The sequence below is a fragment of the Aquarana catesbeiana genome, linkage group LG13 (assembly GCF_042186555.1).
Source record: "Aquarana catesbeiana isolate 2022-GZ linkage group LG13, ASM4218655v1, whole genome shotgun sequence".
Taxonomy (NCBI): domain Eukaryota; kingdom Metazoa; phylum Chordata; class Amphibia; order Anura; family Ranidae; genus Aquarana; species Aquarana catesbeiana.
This window is the reverse complement of record NC_133336.1, coordinates 199,323,481-199,338,605: the sequence shown is the minus strand read 5'-3', so window position 1 is coordinate 199,338,605 and position 15,125 is coordinate 199,323,481. Positions and strand designations below refer to the sequence as shown.

At 45.9% G+C, this 15,125-nt stretch overlaps 1 protein-coding gene across 1 annotated transcript in view; it reads left to right on the top strand.

The window, feature by feature from the left end:
• Nucleotides 1-15,125, top strand: part of LOC141116650 (uncharacterized) — a 210,737-nt gene that overhangs the window by 67,767 nt on the left and 127,845 nt on the right. Inside the window, exon 2 of the mRNA XM_073609042.1 lies at nucleotides 13,837-13,908. Within this exon, the coding sequence (XP_073465143.1) occupies nucleotides 13,837-13,908 (72 nt within the window). The remainder of the gene's footprint in view (nucleotides 1-13,836; nucleotides 13,909-15,125) is intronic.

The following is a 15,125-nucleotide window of genomic DNA, read 5'->3' as shown; positions in this document are numbered from 1 at the left end:
CCGAAACGGAAAATACCGAGGAGAGATGACATCACTTCCTCTGCTGCTGTTTACCATACAGCAGCAGAGGAATGATCTCATTGGCCAGGAGCGATCGGGAAGGGGGGGGCCACGAATGGATGGCCTCCCCCTCACCTCTGATCACCGGGGGACAAATGCCGACCACCTCGGGCACCGGGGTACATGATTCTGCCTGCCCGTGCCATTCTGCCGACGTATATCATCGTGAGGCGGTCGGCAAGTGGGTAAAGCAAACGATATAAGTTAAGTTAATACAACAACGTGCTCAGAAGTCATCTTAAAAATCAGTCTAGGGTTATTGTTTTTCTAATCGTTTTTCTAATAGTCACACAATAAACATTTAAAACTTTTATAACATTCCCTCCTCTTGTGTGACTATTTTATCTCAACACATTTTGATGATAGTCCCTGTGTTATACACTTTCGGACTGTATGACATTAAGTTGAGCTTCAATGTCCACATAGGTCTCCTCAGAGATAGGAAGGGCTTGATACATTGTTCTTGAGACTGCGGTTTCAATCAGTTTCAATCAGTTTTTGTGAAAGTTCTCGAATACAGGGAATGCAGCAGCATCCGCAAGTGATCAAAACGGCCAAAGCCACAGCAATTGAGATCAAACATGATGTGACAAGTCCAGTCCACTTACCGAACCATCCTTCAAGCCAGTTTGTAAATGGATCATTAATACCTGAGTTTTCCGCTAATTCATTCGATAGAGCAGTCAGTCCTTCCAAGGCTCTGGTCGCGGTCCCTCCAGGAGCTGTATTGTTAGAGATAAAGGTGCAACACATGCTACCAAACATTTTGCATACCCCTCCTCTTTCAACTAGGACCATATCTAAGGTCATTCGGTTCTGCCATGCCATTAAAGATGTGGGGGCCAACTGTTCTGCTAGGCCCTTCACAGCGTCCCTAGTATAGTTTACAAATCGTTGTTGGTTATAGTATATATAGTTAATCCAGTCAACAATTTTATCTGTAGTCACCCACCAGAGAGACTCAAACTCAGCTGTCACCTGATTCCTGGTCCTAAACTCATCCGGCAGCCCGCATTCATCTATGTAGATCCGAGAGTCAAATGACCCTATGGGAGAGGTGTCCCTCTGATACCGTTGGTGACTCTTAGTCCACGGGTGTTCTGACAGAATCCTCAGGGGCATAGCCAGCTGGACCATAGCGCAATTCTCTCGGGCATTGACCAGTATCCTAGCTCGCAGTTTGTTATCCCCACACATCCACCAGACATCAGCTCTCTGAATGTCATGTTCAACCCAGTCACCTTTGCCTGTGTTAATCCTCTCCACACATTAGTCATCGGGTAGTGACCCAAGATCCACCCCGCTACGGTTCCCCAGGAGTGCAAAACATATAAAGTTGCCCGGATAAGCAGTAATCGCTGGAGGTATCTGAGGTCTCTGTATTGGGGGAAACAACAAACTCAACGTGTGACAGGTAGAATTTGCTTCAGGTTTATAGCTCTTATTATACAATCACAACATACATTTTAAACCTTCTGGATCTGTATTGTGATCTAGAGGAAAAGGGATAGTTGCTAAATGTAGTCTGGCTCCGGCACAAACTAAATAGTTTTCCTTTTTTTAGAGTTTTAACTGTGTACCTCAACCATTCTAACCACTCATTTTTTTCTTGGTATCCTGTCTCCAAAGCTATGGCATCTTCTACTGTTAGGTTAGTAAATCTTATAGTTTTACTCAGAACTTCTATTCTAGTATGGCCTTCTTCTTTCCCTTGTCTACCTTTTCCTGTTGTCTGGTTTTATTAGGTGGTAATACCTAGAGGAAAGATTTGCCTGAGGGGTCAGTTCCTGACACCCATGCTCCCATAGAGTACAACCGCTAATCTTCCTTCTTCGGCTCCCTTAATGTTATCAATAATTGTTTACAGTTCTTACTATTTGTGCAGGGGGAGTTGGCCACTTCTGTAATTATGAGTCTTTCCTTTATTCCACTCTTTTTAGGCCCTGGTAGATTATACCCCCAATCTTAATACACTGGTCCACAGGGCCTGATTCCATGCTTGACATCCTGCCCTATTCCAGAGCCAGCAAATGTATATCTGCCCATAGAAGTCCTCTAGCTCCAGTTGTATACCCACAATCTGCAATCTGACAGAAGTCTACCAGTATAGTGCTAGTTATTGCCTCTATAAAGGTTAGATTTAATGCTTTTCCTGTTCTTTCCCAACCCAAAGGTTCCTCTGCTCTTCCATAATGTATAACACCTTTTATGGATGCCTCTGCTAGAGTCACCAGTAACCCAAGGATAATTACTGTCTCTTTTATCCTAACGAGCTACAGAGTTTCAGCGGATAAGGTAGGGGAGTTGGAAGGGGAGGGAGACTTCACCGGTTTGAGACAAGTCCCACCTTGTGTGAGTCCTCCCTTTGTAGCCGGATTTTCTGAACCTCTTGCAGCCAACTGGCCCTATTCTGCCTGTAAAACCTTTTTGCAATGGGACTGGTGAATCCTCTCTACAATCCTTATAGCAGCAGGGGTAGTTAGGAGGACTTTGAGGACCGTTCCACCTTGGGGAGTACCACTGCTTTTTCCTATTACTTTTTGTTAAGACCCAATCTCCCACATGCACCTTTTCATCTTCTTGAATTGGACCTTCTAGGACAGAACAAAAAACATTAGTACATCTTCATCTTAACAGCCTAGATATGTACTCTGCTAGTGTGTGCTCAGACTCCTCAGTAGGTGTTTCATTTGGTTGTAAGGGTATCTTACATGGCCTTCCATGTATCATTTCAAATGGGCTTAAACCTTCTTTTATGGGTGTGATATGCATACTGGTCACAGCTACTAGTAGGCAGTACATCCAATTTTTACCTGTTTCTTCCATAGCTTTCCTCAGTTTGCTTTTTAGAATGCCATTATATCTTTCCACCAATCCAGCTGATTGGGGATAATGGGCACAATAGTATTTCATGTGAATTCCCATCACTTCTGTCAAATGTTGTATCGTTTTATTTACAAAATGGGGTCCATTATCACTGTCTGTGCATCTGCACTTCCTGTCGGGAATATCTCCACCCATTTGGTCAGGGTGTCTATGATTAGCAAACAATATTTCTTCCTTTCACATTTGTTTAATTCAATAAAATCCATGCAAATGTGTTGGAATGGATATTGCGGTGTGGGGAACTTCCCTTTCCGTGGTCTTATGCCTCCCTGAGCACTGTATCTTGCACATAAAATGCATTGAGAGCAAAAAGTTTTTTTTTGTTTTTTTTTTAGTAGTTAGTGAAGCCATAGGCTGTACATACCTTATTTAACATCTCAATCATCCTCCTGTTTGACACATGTGTTACTCCATGTGTCAATACTGCTGCATACCTAAATAGGGGTTTTTTGAAATACGGGTTTTCAATCAGGTGACATGTAGATGTTATCTATACTTGTGCAACCCTTTGTTTTCCAATATTGTTTCTCTCCGGGGGGATGCATTCTGCTGCATATCAGTAAGGACTGTATGATCTATCTCTATGGATTTCCTGTTCTGTCATTATTTGTGTTTCTTGTGCCGCTATTTTGGCCGCTTCATCTGCCCTTTTATTTCCCTTTGAGATGGGTTCTTTATATTTTGTGTGTGCTTGACATTTGCAGATTGCAAGCTCTTTTGGTAACTGTATTGCAACTAGGAGTTCTAGAATGAAGTCAGTGTGTGAAATTGGCTTACCACTGGAGGTGACCATCCCCCTGTTTTTCCATTGTTGTGCAAAAACATGTACTGTTGAAAAGGCATATTGACTGTCAGTGTATATGGTTACGGATTTTCCTTTTGATAGTATGCATGCTCTTGTCAGTGCTACAAGTTCTGCTACTTGTGCTGGTAATGTAATACAAAAACAATTCCATAGCTCAACTCACCAACCAGTCTGCTGACCAACCAAATTAACCTGTCTAACCGTCTGCTAAAAGCAGGGGTTTAGTTAGCACACATTTGCAAACGCATATGAAAGCTACAAGGCCTCGTCACGGCACCCTGTGTTGCTTGCAGTCCTAACACTACAAATTTATAAGTGTCTCCACAGAGGAAGCACATGCATGGAATGAATAGATGTGGGGCAGGTAAGCCTGGAGGCAGCCCAGGCCCCCTTAAAGGAACAGGAGCACACTGGACACCCAGCAAGAGCACAATGGCAGCAAAGGTGCCCAGTGTGTCCCCTGACCATATATACGAACAGTAACTTGCTGGGTGTCCAGTGTGCTCCTGTTCCTTTAAGGGGGCCTAGGCTGCCTCCAGGCTCACCTGCCCACATCTATCCATTTCATGCATGTGCTTCCACTGTGGAGACACTTATAACTTTGTAGTGTTAGGACTACAAGCAACACAGGGTGCCGTTACGAGGCCTTGCAGCTTTCATATGCGTTTGCAAATGTGTGCTAACTAAACCCCTGCTTTTAACAGACGGTTAGACAGGTTAATTTGGTTGGTCAGTAGACTGGTTGGTGAGTTGAGCTATGGAATTGTTTTTGTCTTACATGTATATGGCCCTCCATGTGCTCCTTGTTGTGAAGGCCAGTTTTATGTTACTGTTCGTATATATGGTCACCTTTGCTGCCATTGTGCTCTTGCTGGGTGTCCAGTGTGCTCCTGTTCCTTTAAGGGGGCCTGTGCTGCCTCCAGGCTCACCTGCCCCACATCTATCCATTCCATGCATGTGCTTCCACTGTGGAGACACTTATAAATTTGTAGTGTTAGGACTGCAAGCAACACAGGGTGCCGTGACGAGGCCTTGCAGCTTTCTAGGTGGGGGCGGTGGACAGTTTTTTACTATTGTGCTGGTAATGGCCTATCTTCTAAAATTGCATCCTGTGTCACTACTGCATATCCAGTTGCATTTGTGCCATCTGGATTTTTCTTACTGGAGCCATCAACAAAAAGTGTCATGTCAGGGTTAAATAATGGTACATGTTTCAAATCACTCCGTGGCAGTACCTTTTCAGCGATGGCAGCAGTACAGTCATGTTTATGACCATCATTAGGAAGTGGTATTAGTGTGGATGGGTTTAATGTAAGGAAAAGTTCCACTTGTGTCTTAATTGTGTACAGCAGGGTGTGGGGTGGTAGATGATCCGTTTATAAAGAATGTTGAACACCAACTCTCTGCTGATCAAAATCCCAGATAAATCCTTCACCACATTGCTTTTATAGGAATACCCTATAGGTAATTCACTTACCAGAAGGTGATGGGTTAACAGCGTGCCTTTCACTGGTTTAATATCGACAGACTTAGTTCACTCAAATATGACTGGATCCGTGAGTGGATATTTGGATAGCTGTCAGCTCACTCTGCATACTTCCATCTAAATTAAGCTCATAACGAGCGAAGAAATAGAAGTGCCCATAGCGTAATCCAGTAAATTAAAATACTTTTATTTAAAAAACAAAGTGATCCCATATAGATGTACAGGTACAATGTATCAAAATAATATAAGCATGTACCATAGATCGTTGAGTCCCGATATACCTTATTACCGCTGAGAACGGTATTCCCGGGTAAGGTATCACAGAAGATCAACGGCGTGGGTAGCTGTATGGTCATGCCCTTTTTTCACGCATTTCCTCAATGCTTTCATCAGAGGGCGTCGCCCTCTGATGCCCTCGCCCTCTGACGCCCTCTGACGAAAGCATTGAGGTAACGCGCGAAAAAAGGTCATGACCATACAGCTACCCATGCCATTGATCTTCTGTGATACCCTACCCGGCAATACCGCTCTCAGTGGTAATAAAGTATATCGGGACTCAACGATCTATGATACATGCTTATATTGTTTTGATACATTGTAAGTGTACATCTATATGGGATCACTTTGTTTTTTAAATAAAAGTATTTTAATTTACTGGATTACGCTATGGGCACTTCTATTTCTTCGCTCGTTATGAGCTTAATTTAGATGGAAGTATGCAGAGTGCGCTGACAGCTATCCAAATATCCATTCACGGATCCAGTCCTATTTGAGTGAACTACTGTAAGTCCGTCGATATTAAACCAGTGAAAGGCACGCTGTTAACCCATCACCTTCTGGTAAGTGAATTACCTATAGGGGGTTCCCATAAAAGCAATGTGGTGAAGGATTTATCTGGGATTTTGATCAGCAGAGAGTTGGTGTTCAACATTCTTTATAAAGGGATCAGCTACCACCCCACACCCTGCTGTACACAATTAAGACACAAGTGGAACTTTTTCTTTTTTATTTGTATTTTATTTCACATATGAACTTCTTAAGCGCTGCTAATGTTTAAAAGACTTTGTTTTTTAACATATTTTTTGATACAGTTTACATTTTTATAGTAGCAGCTATATTTTTATTTATCATATTTTTTTTGCATGAGCGCTGAGAGAGAAGAATACTTTGTATCTGTTTATTTCTCATTGTTTGTGAAACATTATATATACATATATACAGCATTGAGTCTGACTAGCACAGATCATAGTGGGGTTCTCATTCACCCTGTGCCCCTATTAGTGACTCCTGTCACAATGGCATATCCAGGGTCCCCAGAGTCTGTGTGTCTTGGGGGACATGGACCTGAATCTAAAGTAACGTCACCTCAAGGGTCCCCAGGCATACAGCTCACAACGAGCACTGTTCCCCCAAATGCCAGGGCCCATAATCGGTAGGCAAGAGGCTTGCATTCAGTCCCCTTCAAAAGCCTCTGTCCCGGCTAGGTCTGTCACATTTCTCCCTTTTTGGCAGGAGACTAACATAGGAGGAGACCCCAGACGGATTTACTCCGAAGTTAGTCAGTAGTTCCAGTCCTCTAATGCTGGTATCCACACAGTACCCCAAACAAATTGTTCCAAACAGAGTATTACTCACCCAGCCAACCTCTGCCTCTCTCAGAGAACATGCCCACCGCTGGGGAGAGGCCTGGACTGGCCCTTCTCCCTGGAGTCCTTTTAGCCGCTGGAGAGAAGACAGGGTGACTGAGCTCACTCCATCATGCTGTTGGGGATCTGGGCCTACTGCCAAGCATCCCTGGGGTATACAGGTGGGGAATGAAGCCCCATCCACCCTTACAGGAAATTCGTCTTGTGTTAGTTGAGGGCAGAGGCCAGCAGCACTCTGCCCTGTTGCCAGCCCTTATGCTGGAAACTCCACACCATCTTCTCCGGCTAACTGTTGGGTGGGAGGCCGACTGCCCCGGCTCCCTGGAACTCTGTAGTTTTTGCCGGTGCTGGGCAGAGGTTGGTAGCACTCTGCCCAGTTGTTAGTGCTTCAGCTGGGTTGGTGTCATCATTTTGGGGTGCCGTCTGCTGTTGGCACTCCCTTTCACTGGTATTGTCTCCCAGGTGCTAGAACCCTTGTTGGGGAGGGAAAATGGCTGCTTCTTCTCCCTGCATCTCTGAAATCCACTGGGAGAGAGGAACCATCACCTTCTCACCTCGGGCCTCCGAAATTGCAGTACTCTGTCCTCCTGCCAGTACTTGAGCAGGTGATGTATAATCTATAACATCCTCTGAACAGTCCATTAGGCCATACATTCTGTAATCTGTGGATGGAGAGATGAGCCCACTGCCCCAGCTCCCTGGAACTCCACAGTTGTTGCCATTGCTGGGCAGAGTTTGGTAGCACTCTGCCCTGTTGCCAGCACTTCTGCTGGGGACTCCACATCATCCGCTTCGGCTAACTGTTGGGGCAGGAGTCTGAATTCCTCCCCTCCCAAACTGTGCAGCTGCCATTGGGGAGGTGAGCTGGCTGCTTCCTTTTCTGTTCCCTCATCTGGCTGCTGGGAAGTGATTGCTACCTTCTCACCATGAGCTTGTGGAACTGGTTGTTCCCCCAATAACAGCCTTCGTACTTCATACTGCGACCAGTACCTTACATGGATGGAGGGGAGAACTTTTCCCTGGTGTCGCTGCTCACGGGCTAGCGCTTCCTTCCAGAGTTCGCATAGGATAGAATCAGACCATCCCAGCAGGACCTGCTTTGATACTGGTCCTCTATGCTGTTTCTGCATCTCTCGCAACCTCCTTCTGAATTCCTCTTCCATGGTGGTTGGTATCTGTACCTCTCCTCTCCTTTTAGTTGGTGCTGCTGTGACTTCTGCTGCTGCAGAACCTCTTTGCTGTAGCCAATTTGCATCCACAGCTGCTATAACTAGGTCTATGATCTCCACTGTAGGGTTAGGACCATAATGTGCCAGCCTTATGTTAACAGCCCAATCAAAACTTGCCTATTCGGGTGTCCTGTCTGTTACGTTGGGCCTTATGGTTATGTTTGGTCTTTCGGCTCTATCCATTTGGACTAGTTCTGCGATAATGTCCCTCTTCTTACGGTTGTTGGCTGGTCGGCCCTGGTTCTCCAGTAAGTCCTTGAGGGAAGAGCGCTTTAGCCGTTCATACTGTGCTTCCATTGTCCTGTGTCCTCTTGCAGCTGTCCTTCTGGGATGTGGGAATGATCCCGCTGCTTGCCACCAGTTGTAACGACACCCTGAGTATGAAAGGGGTTAAAGTCGTTTAGGAGATTCCATACCCAAACAAAAAGGCAGCTACCGAACACTTCAATCAGCTGAACAAGGAACCCATACAAATAATTCTCCCCCAAGTACAAGACTAGGCTCTGTCTTGAGGTTCAAGCAGGACTGAAAAAAACTTTATTTCAAACACATGTTATACAGATCCCACTTCAAAACACTTCCCCCCCATCTTTGGAAAACAGGGCGAGTTAAACTGTCCAATGACAATGGACACACAGGTCAGGTGTGTTTAACTTCTCATCAGTAAACAGTCTTAGCAGGGGGGCTGCTGGAGGAATCCCCCTTCCCTCTTTCCTCACAGCAAGACACTTAGACATCCCATAATAGTTGAGGCAGACAGCCACAATAGACAATAGAATACAGTCACACCCCAACCATCACAGCAAATAGAACACAACATAATGAGACAGCACACATTATATATACATATATACAGTATTGAGTCTGACTAGCAGATCATAGTGGGGTTCTAATTCACCCTGTGCCCCTATTAGTGACTCCCATCACAATGGCATATCCAGAGTCCCCAGAGTCTGTGTGTCTTGAGGGACATGGACCTGAATCTAAAGTAACGCCACCTCAAGGGTCCCCAGGCATACAGCTCACAACGAGCACTGTTCCCCCAAATGCCAGGGCCCTTAATTGGTAGGCAAGAGGCTTGCTTTCAGTCCCCTCCAAAAGCCTCTGTCCCAGCTAGGTCTGTCACAGGGGGTTTGTTTAGGGTGAAGAGGTAGGGAGGAGGGTTATTGTTTAGAGTGGAGTAAGGGGGAGTAGGGGGGTTATTGTTTAGGGTGGAGAGCTGGGAGGGTATCATTGTTTAGGGTGGAGAGGCAGGGAAGGAGTTGGGGTCGTTTTAGGGTGGTGTGGCAGGGAGGGTTTTTTTTATATTGTGAAGGGGCGGGGGGGAATGCAGGAAAGGAGGGGGGGTTTGGGGTTTGGGAACCCCACAGCTGCCAGTCACTGCCCTGCACCACAACACTCAGCAGTCCCACTCTCCCCCCTCTATGAAGCTCTGCAGAAGCTTCAAAGAGTGATCAGGGGTGGGGGCAGGGGGAGCCAGGCTCACGGCAGGACCCACAGGTCAGTGACCAGATCCCAGCAGGACCCACAGGTCAGTGGCCAGATCCCAGCAGGACCCACAGGTCAGTGGCCAGATCCCAGCAGGACCCACAAGCTGCGGACCTGTGTGTCCTGCTGGCCACTGACCTGTGTGTCCTGCTGGGAGCTGACTTTGGACCTGTGGGTCCTGCTGGGAGCTGGCCACTGACCTAGGGGTCCTGCTGGGAGCTGGTTGGGCAAGGTAAATGAGGTGTATCGGGGACAGATCGATGGGATGATTGATCCTGTGGGGGTGTCAGGGTCTCTCGCCTCAGCCTGCTTGGCAGACTCAGTGCTCAGCAGCAGCAGGACAGGTCCTCTCTTCTTCCTTCTCCATGGCTTCCTCCAGTCCTGGGGGGTGGGTGATGATGTTGCTCCTGGCTGGGGGTCATATCTACTCCACAGTACTGTTACACCAGCCAGTAGTGGCACACCCAGGCCAGCCACGTCACATGGTGTTTTTACACAGTGTTCAGCCAAGCAGAGGCACTGGGGCAGGCAAAATATCCTGGATTCCGACAGTGGTGATGGGAGTTGTAGCACCGTGCACGCGGTAGGCTGGCTGCGCTGCTCTACTCAGACTGACTCCACCCCCGGGAGCAGGGAGCTTGAGCACGCAGCCGCCGCTGCAGACTACAACTCCCATAAACAACAGCGGCGGCCGGCGACGTCACCTGACAGACTGCCACTCAATAATGAGTCATCCTTCAGCGATCAGCGGGCGGACACATTTGGAGTCTCGGACAGCACTGGCACAATGACTTTGTGACATCTGAATGATGCCATGCTTTGCTGGAGTTGCTGGGCAGGTGGCGCCCCCCAGGCAAGTGCCCCTAGTTGAATGTTGTGTGAACCTTGGGTGAAAACAACGATAAATAGACTCTTTCTATCCCCTCACAAGTAATCAATGATGCTTTTAAATTCCACCTCTAACTGAAGCTGTTTCATTACTATCAATGTTCTTAATGGTAATCAATTCTGATTTCATTGGCGTGCGCAGCCTATTATATTAGGGTGTGCACCCCAGAGCACAAACACACATGCACAGATTGGTGCCAGTAGGGCAGTGGACAGTGTCAGTAGTTTTTTTTTTTTTTTTTTTTTTTTTTTTTACAATTTTATTTTTGTAATTTTTAATTTTTTTTACAAAATTATTTTTTTTACAATTTTTTTAAGAGCCCCTTTGGGGGGGCGCTTTGGTGAAATCTCAAGGGTCTAAACAGAACCCTGATGTCTCACAAACAAACATAGTTTACTATGCTTTAGTTAAGAATGATAGTAGGAGTGGTATTGATCACTCACTGTGTTCATTCAGAAAAGGAAGGGGTAAATGAAATATTTACCGGCCCCTTTCCGCACTCTCCATCCTCAAACTTCCCTTATAGCATCTGGTGGGAGAGGAGGGAAGCTGACAGCACTGCAGGGGGGGAGACAGGGGGCACCAGAAAGCAGGAAGAGTCAGCACCCTGTGTGCACGCCTATGGCTGCTTTCAAATTCTTTAGCTCCGTCTATATTACTGTGATGTTTATTATTCTTTCTTATTTTCTAAACGTAAATTATGAGATGATCTTAATCTTTACAACTCTGCCCTCCTACTCTCTTGCTGTCTCTTGTAGTCTGCCTTTGGTGTGAGAAACTTGTTCTGTTAGCCATGTGTTTCTCCTATGCACTCCTAGCTGATTAATTGGCAATACCCCAACCCAACTCAGTATAAATGTACGCAGTGGTGGCTGGGGCTCCGATCGGCCAGTCGGTCCATCAATCAAACCTCCCCGTCACTCAGTAAACCAAAAACCACCCCCCTGCCGCTCACCTGTCCGCCCACAGCCCTGCACTTACCCCATATAGGTCGCAGGCAGCTTCGGCTTCCCCCTGCGTCTCCTCCTCGGCGACTTCCTCCTCGGCCACCAATACAGTCGCTTTTCCTCTCGGCCAATCGGGTCTTCCTTATTGGCCGGAAGGAGAAGTAGGAAGAAAATAGCGAATATTAATTCGCTATTGTCACACAACTGGGTGGGCTCAGGGTACAGTGCTTTACTCCCTGAGCCCATTCTTTTTTTAAGCCGATTAGAGCTTCAGGCTCTAATCATGTGCTTTAAAAAAAATAAAACCCCTTCAAAATCCATGCATCCAGCGCCCTGCATGTAGCTAAGGGGCCGGGCGCATTGATTAGGGGGGCTATGACCCTGTGCACCCTTATACTTAAAAAGGTCTCACTGGACCCTACCAATCTTAACAACCTAAGACCCATCTCCTTGCTCCCTTTCGCCTCCAAACTCCTTGAATGTCTAGTCTACAAGCGGCTGAGCTGCCACCTCGTTGAGAATAACCTTCTTGATCCCCTTCAGTCTGGATTTTGCCCGCAACACTCCACAGAAACTGCGATCTAAAAATTAACAACTTTCTAACAGCTAAAACCAATGGTCATTACTTCGTACTCTAATGCCCCGTACACACGGTCGGATTTTCCGACGGAAAATGTGTGATAGGACCTTGTTGTCGGAAATTCCGACCGTGTGTAGGCTCCATCACACATTTTCCATCGGATTTTCGGACACACAAAGTTTGAGAGCAGGCTATAAAATTTTCCGACAACAAAATCCGTTGTCGGAATTTCCGATCGTGTGTACACAAATCTGACGCACAAAGTGCCACGCATGCTCAGAATAAATAGAGATGAAAGCTATTGGCTACTGTCCCGTTTATAGTCCCGACGTACGTGTTTTACGTCACCACGTTCAGAATGATCGGATTTTCCGACAACTTTGTGTGACCGTGTGTATGCAAGACAAGTTTGAGCCAACATCCGTCGGAAAAAATCCTAGGATTTTGTTGCCGGAATGTCCAATCAATGTCCGACCGTGTGTACGGGGCATTACTCTTGGACCTCTGCGCTGCCTTTGATACAGTTGACCACCCCCTCCTCCTCAAGAAACTCTACTTCCTTGGTCTCCATGACTGTACTCTCCATTGGTTTGCATCTTAACTATCTAACCACACCTTCAGTGCCACTTACAACTCTACTTCCTCCTCCCCTACTCCTCTTATCGTTGGATCCCCCAAGGTTCTGTCCTTGGACCTCTTCTATTCTCGATCTACACCTCTTCACTGGGTCAGCTCATAGCTTTCCATGGTTTCCAATATCATTTCTATGCTGATGACACCCAAATCTATCTCTCTACCCCTCAGCTCACCCCATCAGTTTCCTCACACATCACTGATTTATTAACAGACATATCAGACTGGATGTCACACCACTTCCCCAAACTCAATCTATCCAAAACCAAGCTCCTAATATTTACTCCCATACGTGCCCCTTCCTCTGACTTCTCTGTCAAGATTAATGGAACAGCTATCAGTCCCCCCACCCCCCCCCCCCCCATGCAAAGGTGCTAGAAGTTACCCTGGACTCTGAACTGTCCTTTCAGGCCCACATCCAATCCCTGTCCAAATCATGCCACCTCAACCCCTGCAACATCTCCAGAATACGCCCCTTCCTAATCAATGACAGCACAAAGCTTCTAATTCATGTACTGGTTATCTCCCGCCTCATTAGATTACTTTAACATAGGCTATCCCCCCTTCAGTCCATCATGTATGCTGCTGCCAGACTCATCCACCCTACCAACCGTTCAGTGACTAGCACCCCTCTCTGCCAATCCCTCCGCTGGCTTTTCCTCACCCAACAAATAAAATTCAAAGTACTAACAACAACTTACAAAGCCATCCAAAACTCTGCTCCCAGCTACATCACTAACATGGTCTCAAAATATCATCTAAATCGCTCACTTTGGTCCTCCCAAGAACTCCTGCTCTCTAGCTCCTTTGTCACCTCCTTTTAAGCGCACCTCCAGGACTTCTCCTGAGCTTCTCTCATCCTTTGGAACTCCCTACCCCAATCTGTCCGACTGTCTCCAAATCTATTCATCTTTAGATGATCCCTTTAAAGAAGCATATACTGCTGCTAACTTTTACACTGTGTTTTTACTTTCTCCATCACTTTGTATCACTTGACCCTCCCTTTTAGATTGTAAGCTCTAACGAGCAGGGCCCTCTGATTCCTCTTGTAACAAATTGCATTGTAACTGTAATGTCTGCTGCCATTTTGTAATGTGCTGAACAAACTGTTGGCGCCATATAAATCCTGAATAATAATATTAATAATAATAAAAATAATAATTATATAGTTGCTTTTTCTGTTTTAGAGCTGTGGTGCCAACGGATTACTATGAAGTATGTATGTTTTGCCCTGATATGTTTTCTGACCTGCATAAATGGTAAGTTAATACTTTATTCATCCCTGTCTATCTCTCTCATTTCTAAAAGAATTTGCATTTGTGACTTCAAATGCAGTTATCTTTTTTGCCCATTCCAGGCTTAAAGCATCATTATGGTTTTACTTATGTAGCGCTTACCCCCGAAGGAGTGGCTATATCCGTAATTCACATTTACCACTCAACCCTTGCAGCCCATAGATTCAAAATCACAGTCCTTATTGCTTTTTTCAATGCTTTATTCATTAACACAAACTGGGATAGGAGAAGAACTTCCTTTGAGATGCTCTCTTTGTTGCATTATCATCTTAACATGGTTCTTACAGGAAACATCAAAGAATAATTGCGGATGATCAGACAAAACATTTCAAACGATCTCTTTGATCAGGGAAGATGGAAGTAGATTTAATAGAGAATTAAATGATAAAGAGCCACTCTGAATAACTTCTTCATCTGGATGACTTGAAAGGAACAATCCATTTCTCTATGTGTGTGCATGCAGCTTCACCGCTACCTCTTTGCCACTACTTCCAACTTGTTTGGTACTTTCAGGTTAAATTACAAGAGAGTGATTCTGATCACCTCCTTGCTTGACTGATTGGATTCCCAGGGCAATGTTGAACTCTAAGTCACGGGCCATAACCACCCATCACACCGACTTGTGCATCAACAACCTCAGTCACTGACAGTACCCTTCCCTTGGGCTTTCACTCACTTGATCAATAGTCCATGTGCCACTCATAAACGATCGATCGCCCAGTTTCCTTCCGTTTTGCTGCCACTTCATCCAAAATGATTCCCAGTTCCTCTGTCTGTCTGTGGCCCGCTCCCCTCCCCGCAGGGGCGGCCTACGATATCCAGAACTACATGCTGTACGATATCGTCTGTTCCTCCATGAGGACCAGACCTCCACCCATCTGGCTAGGGTGAAGCTCCGTTGGCTCCCTGGAGGGGGGACCTCTCCCCTCCGGGAACCAGGACGAGCCTCTCCGGCTTTCACAGAAAACAGCAAGACAGGAAACTCCGACTGACCATGTGACTCAGCTTTTATATCAGAGTTCCGGGCCTTGTCCAACAAATCAATGATTGGCCGGGACTCGAATACAAACACCTGCCACTCAAATATAGAAATTAACAAACAGGCCTGCTGCTACAGCACAAGCCTTTCAAAATTTACCTGACATAGGAAACTAACAATAAAGGTCACCTATGTAAAAATA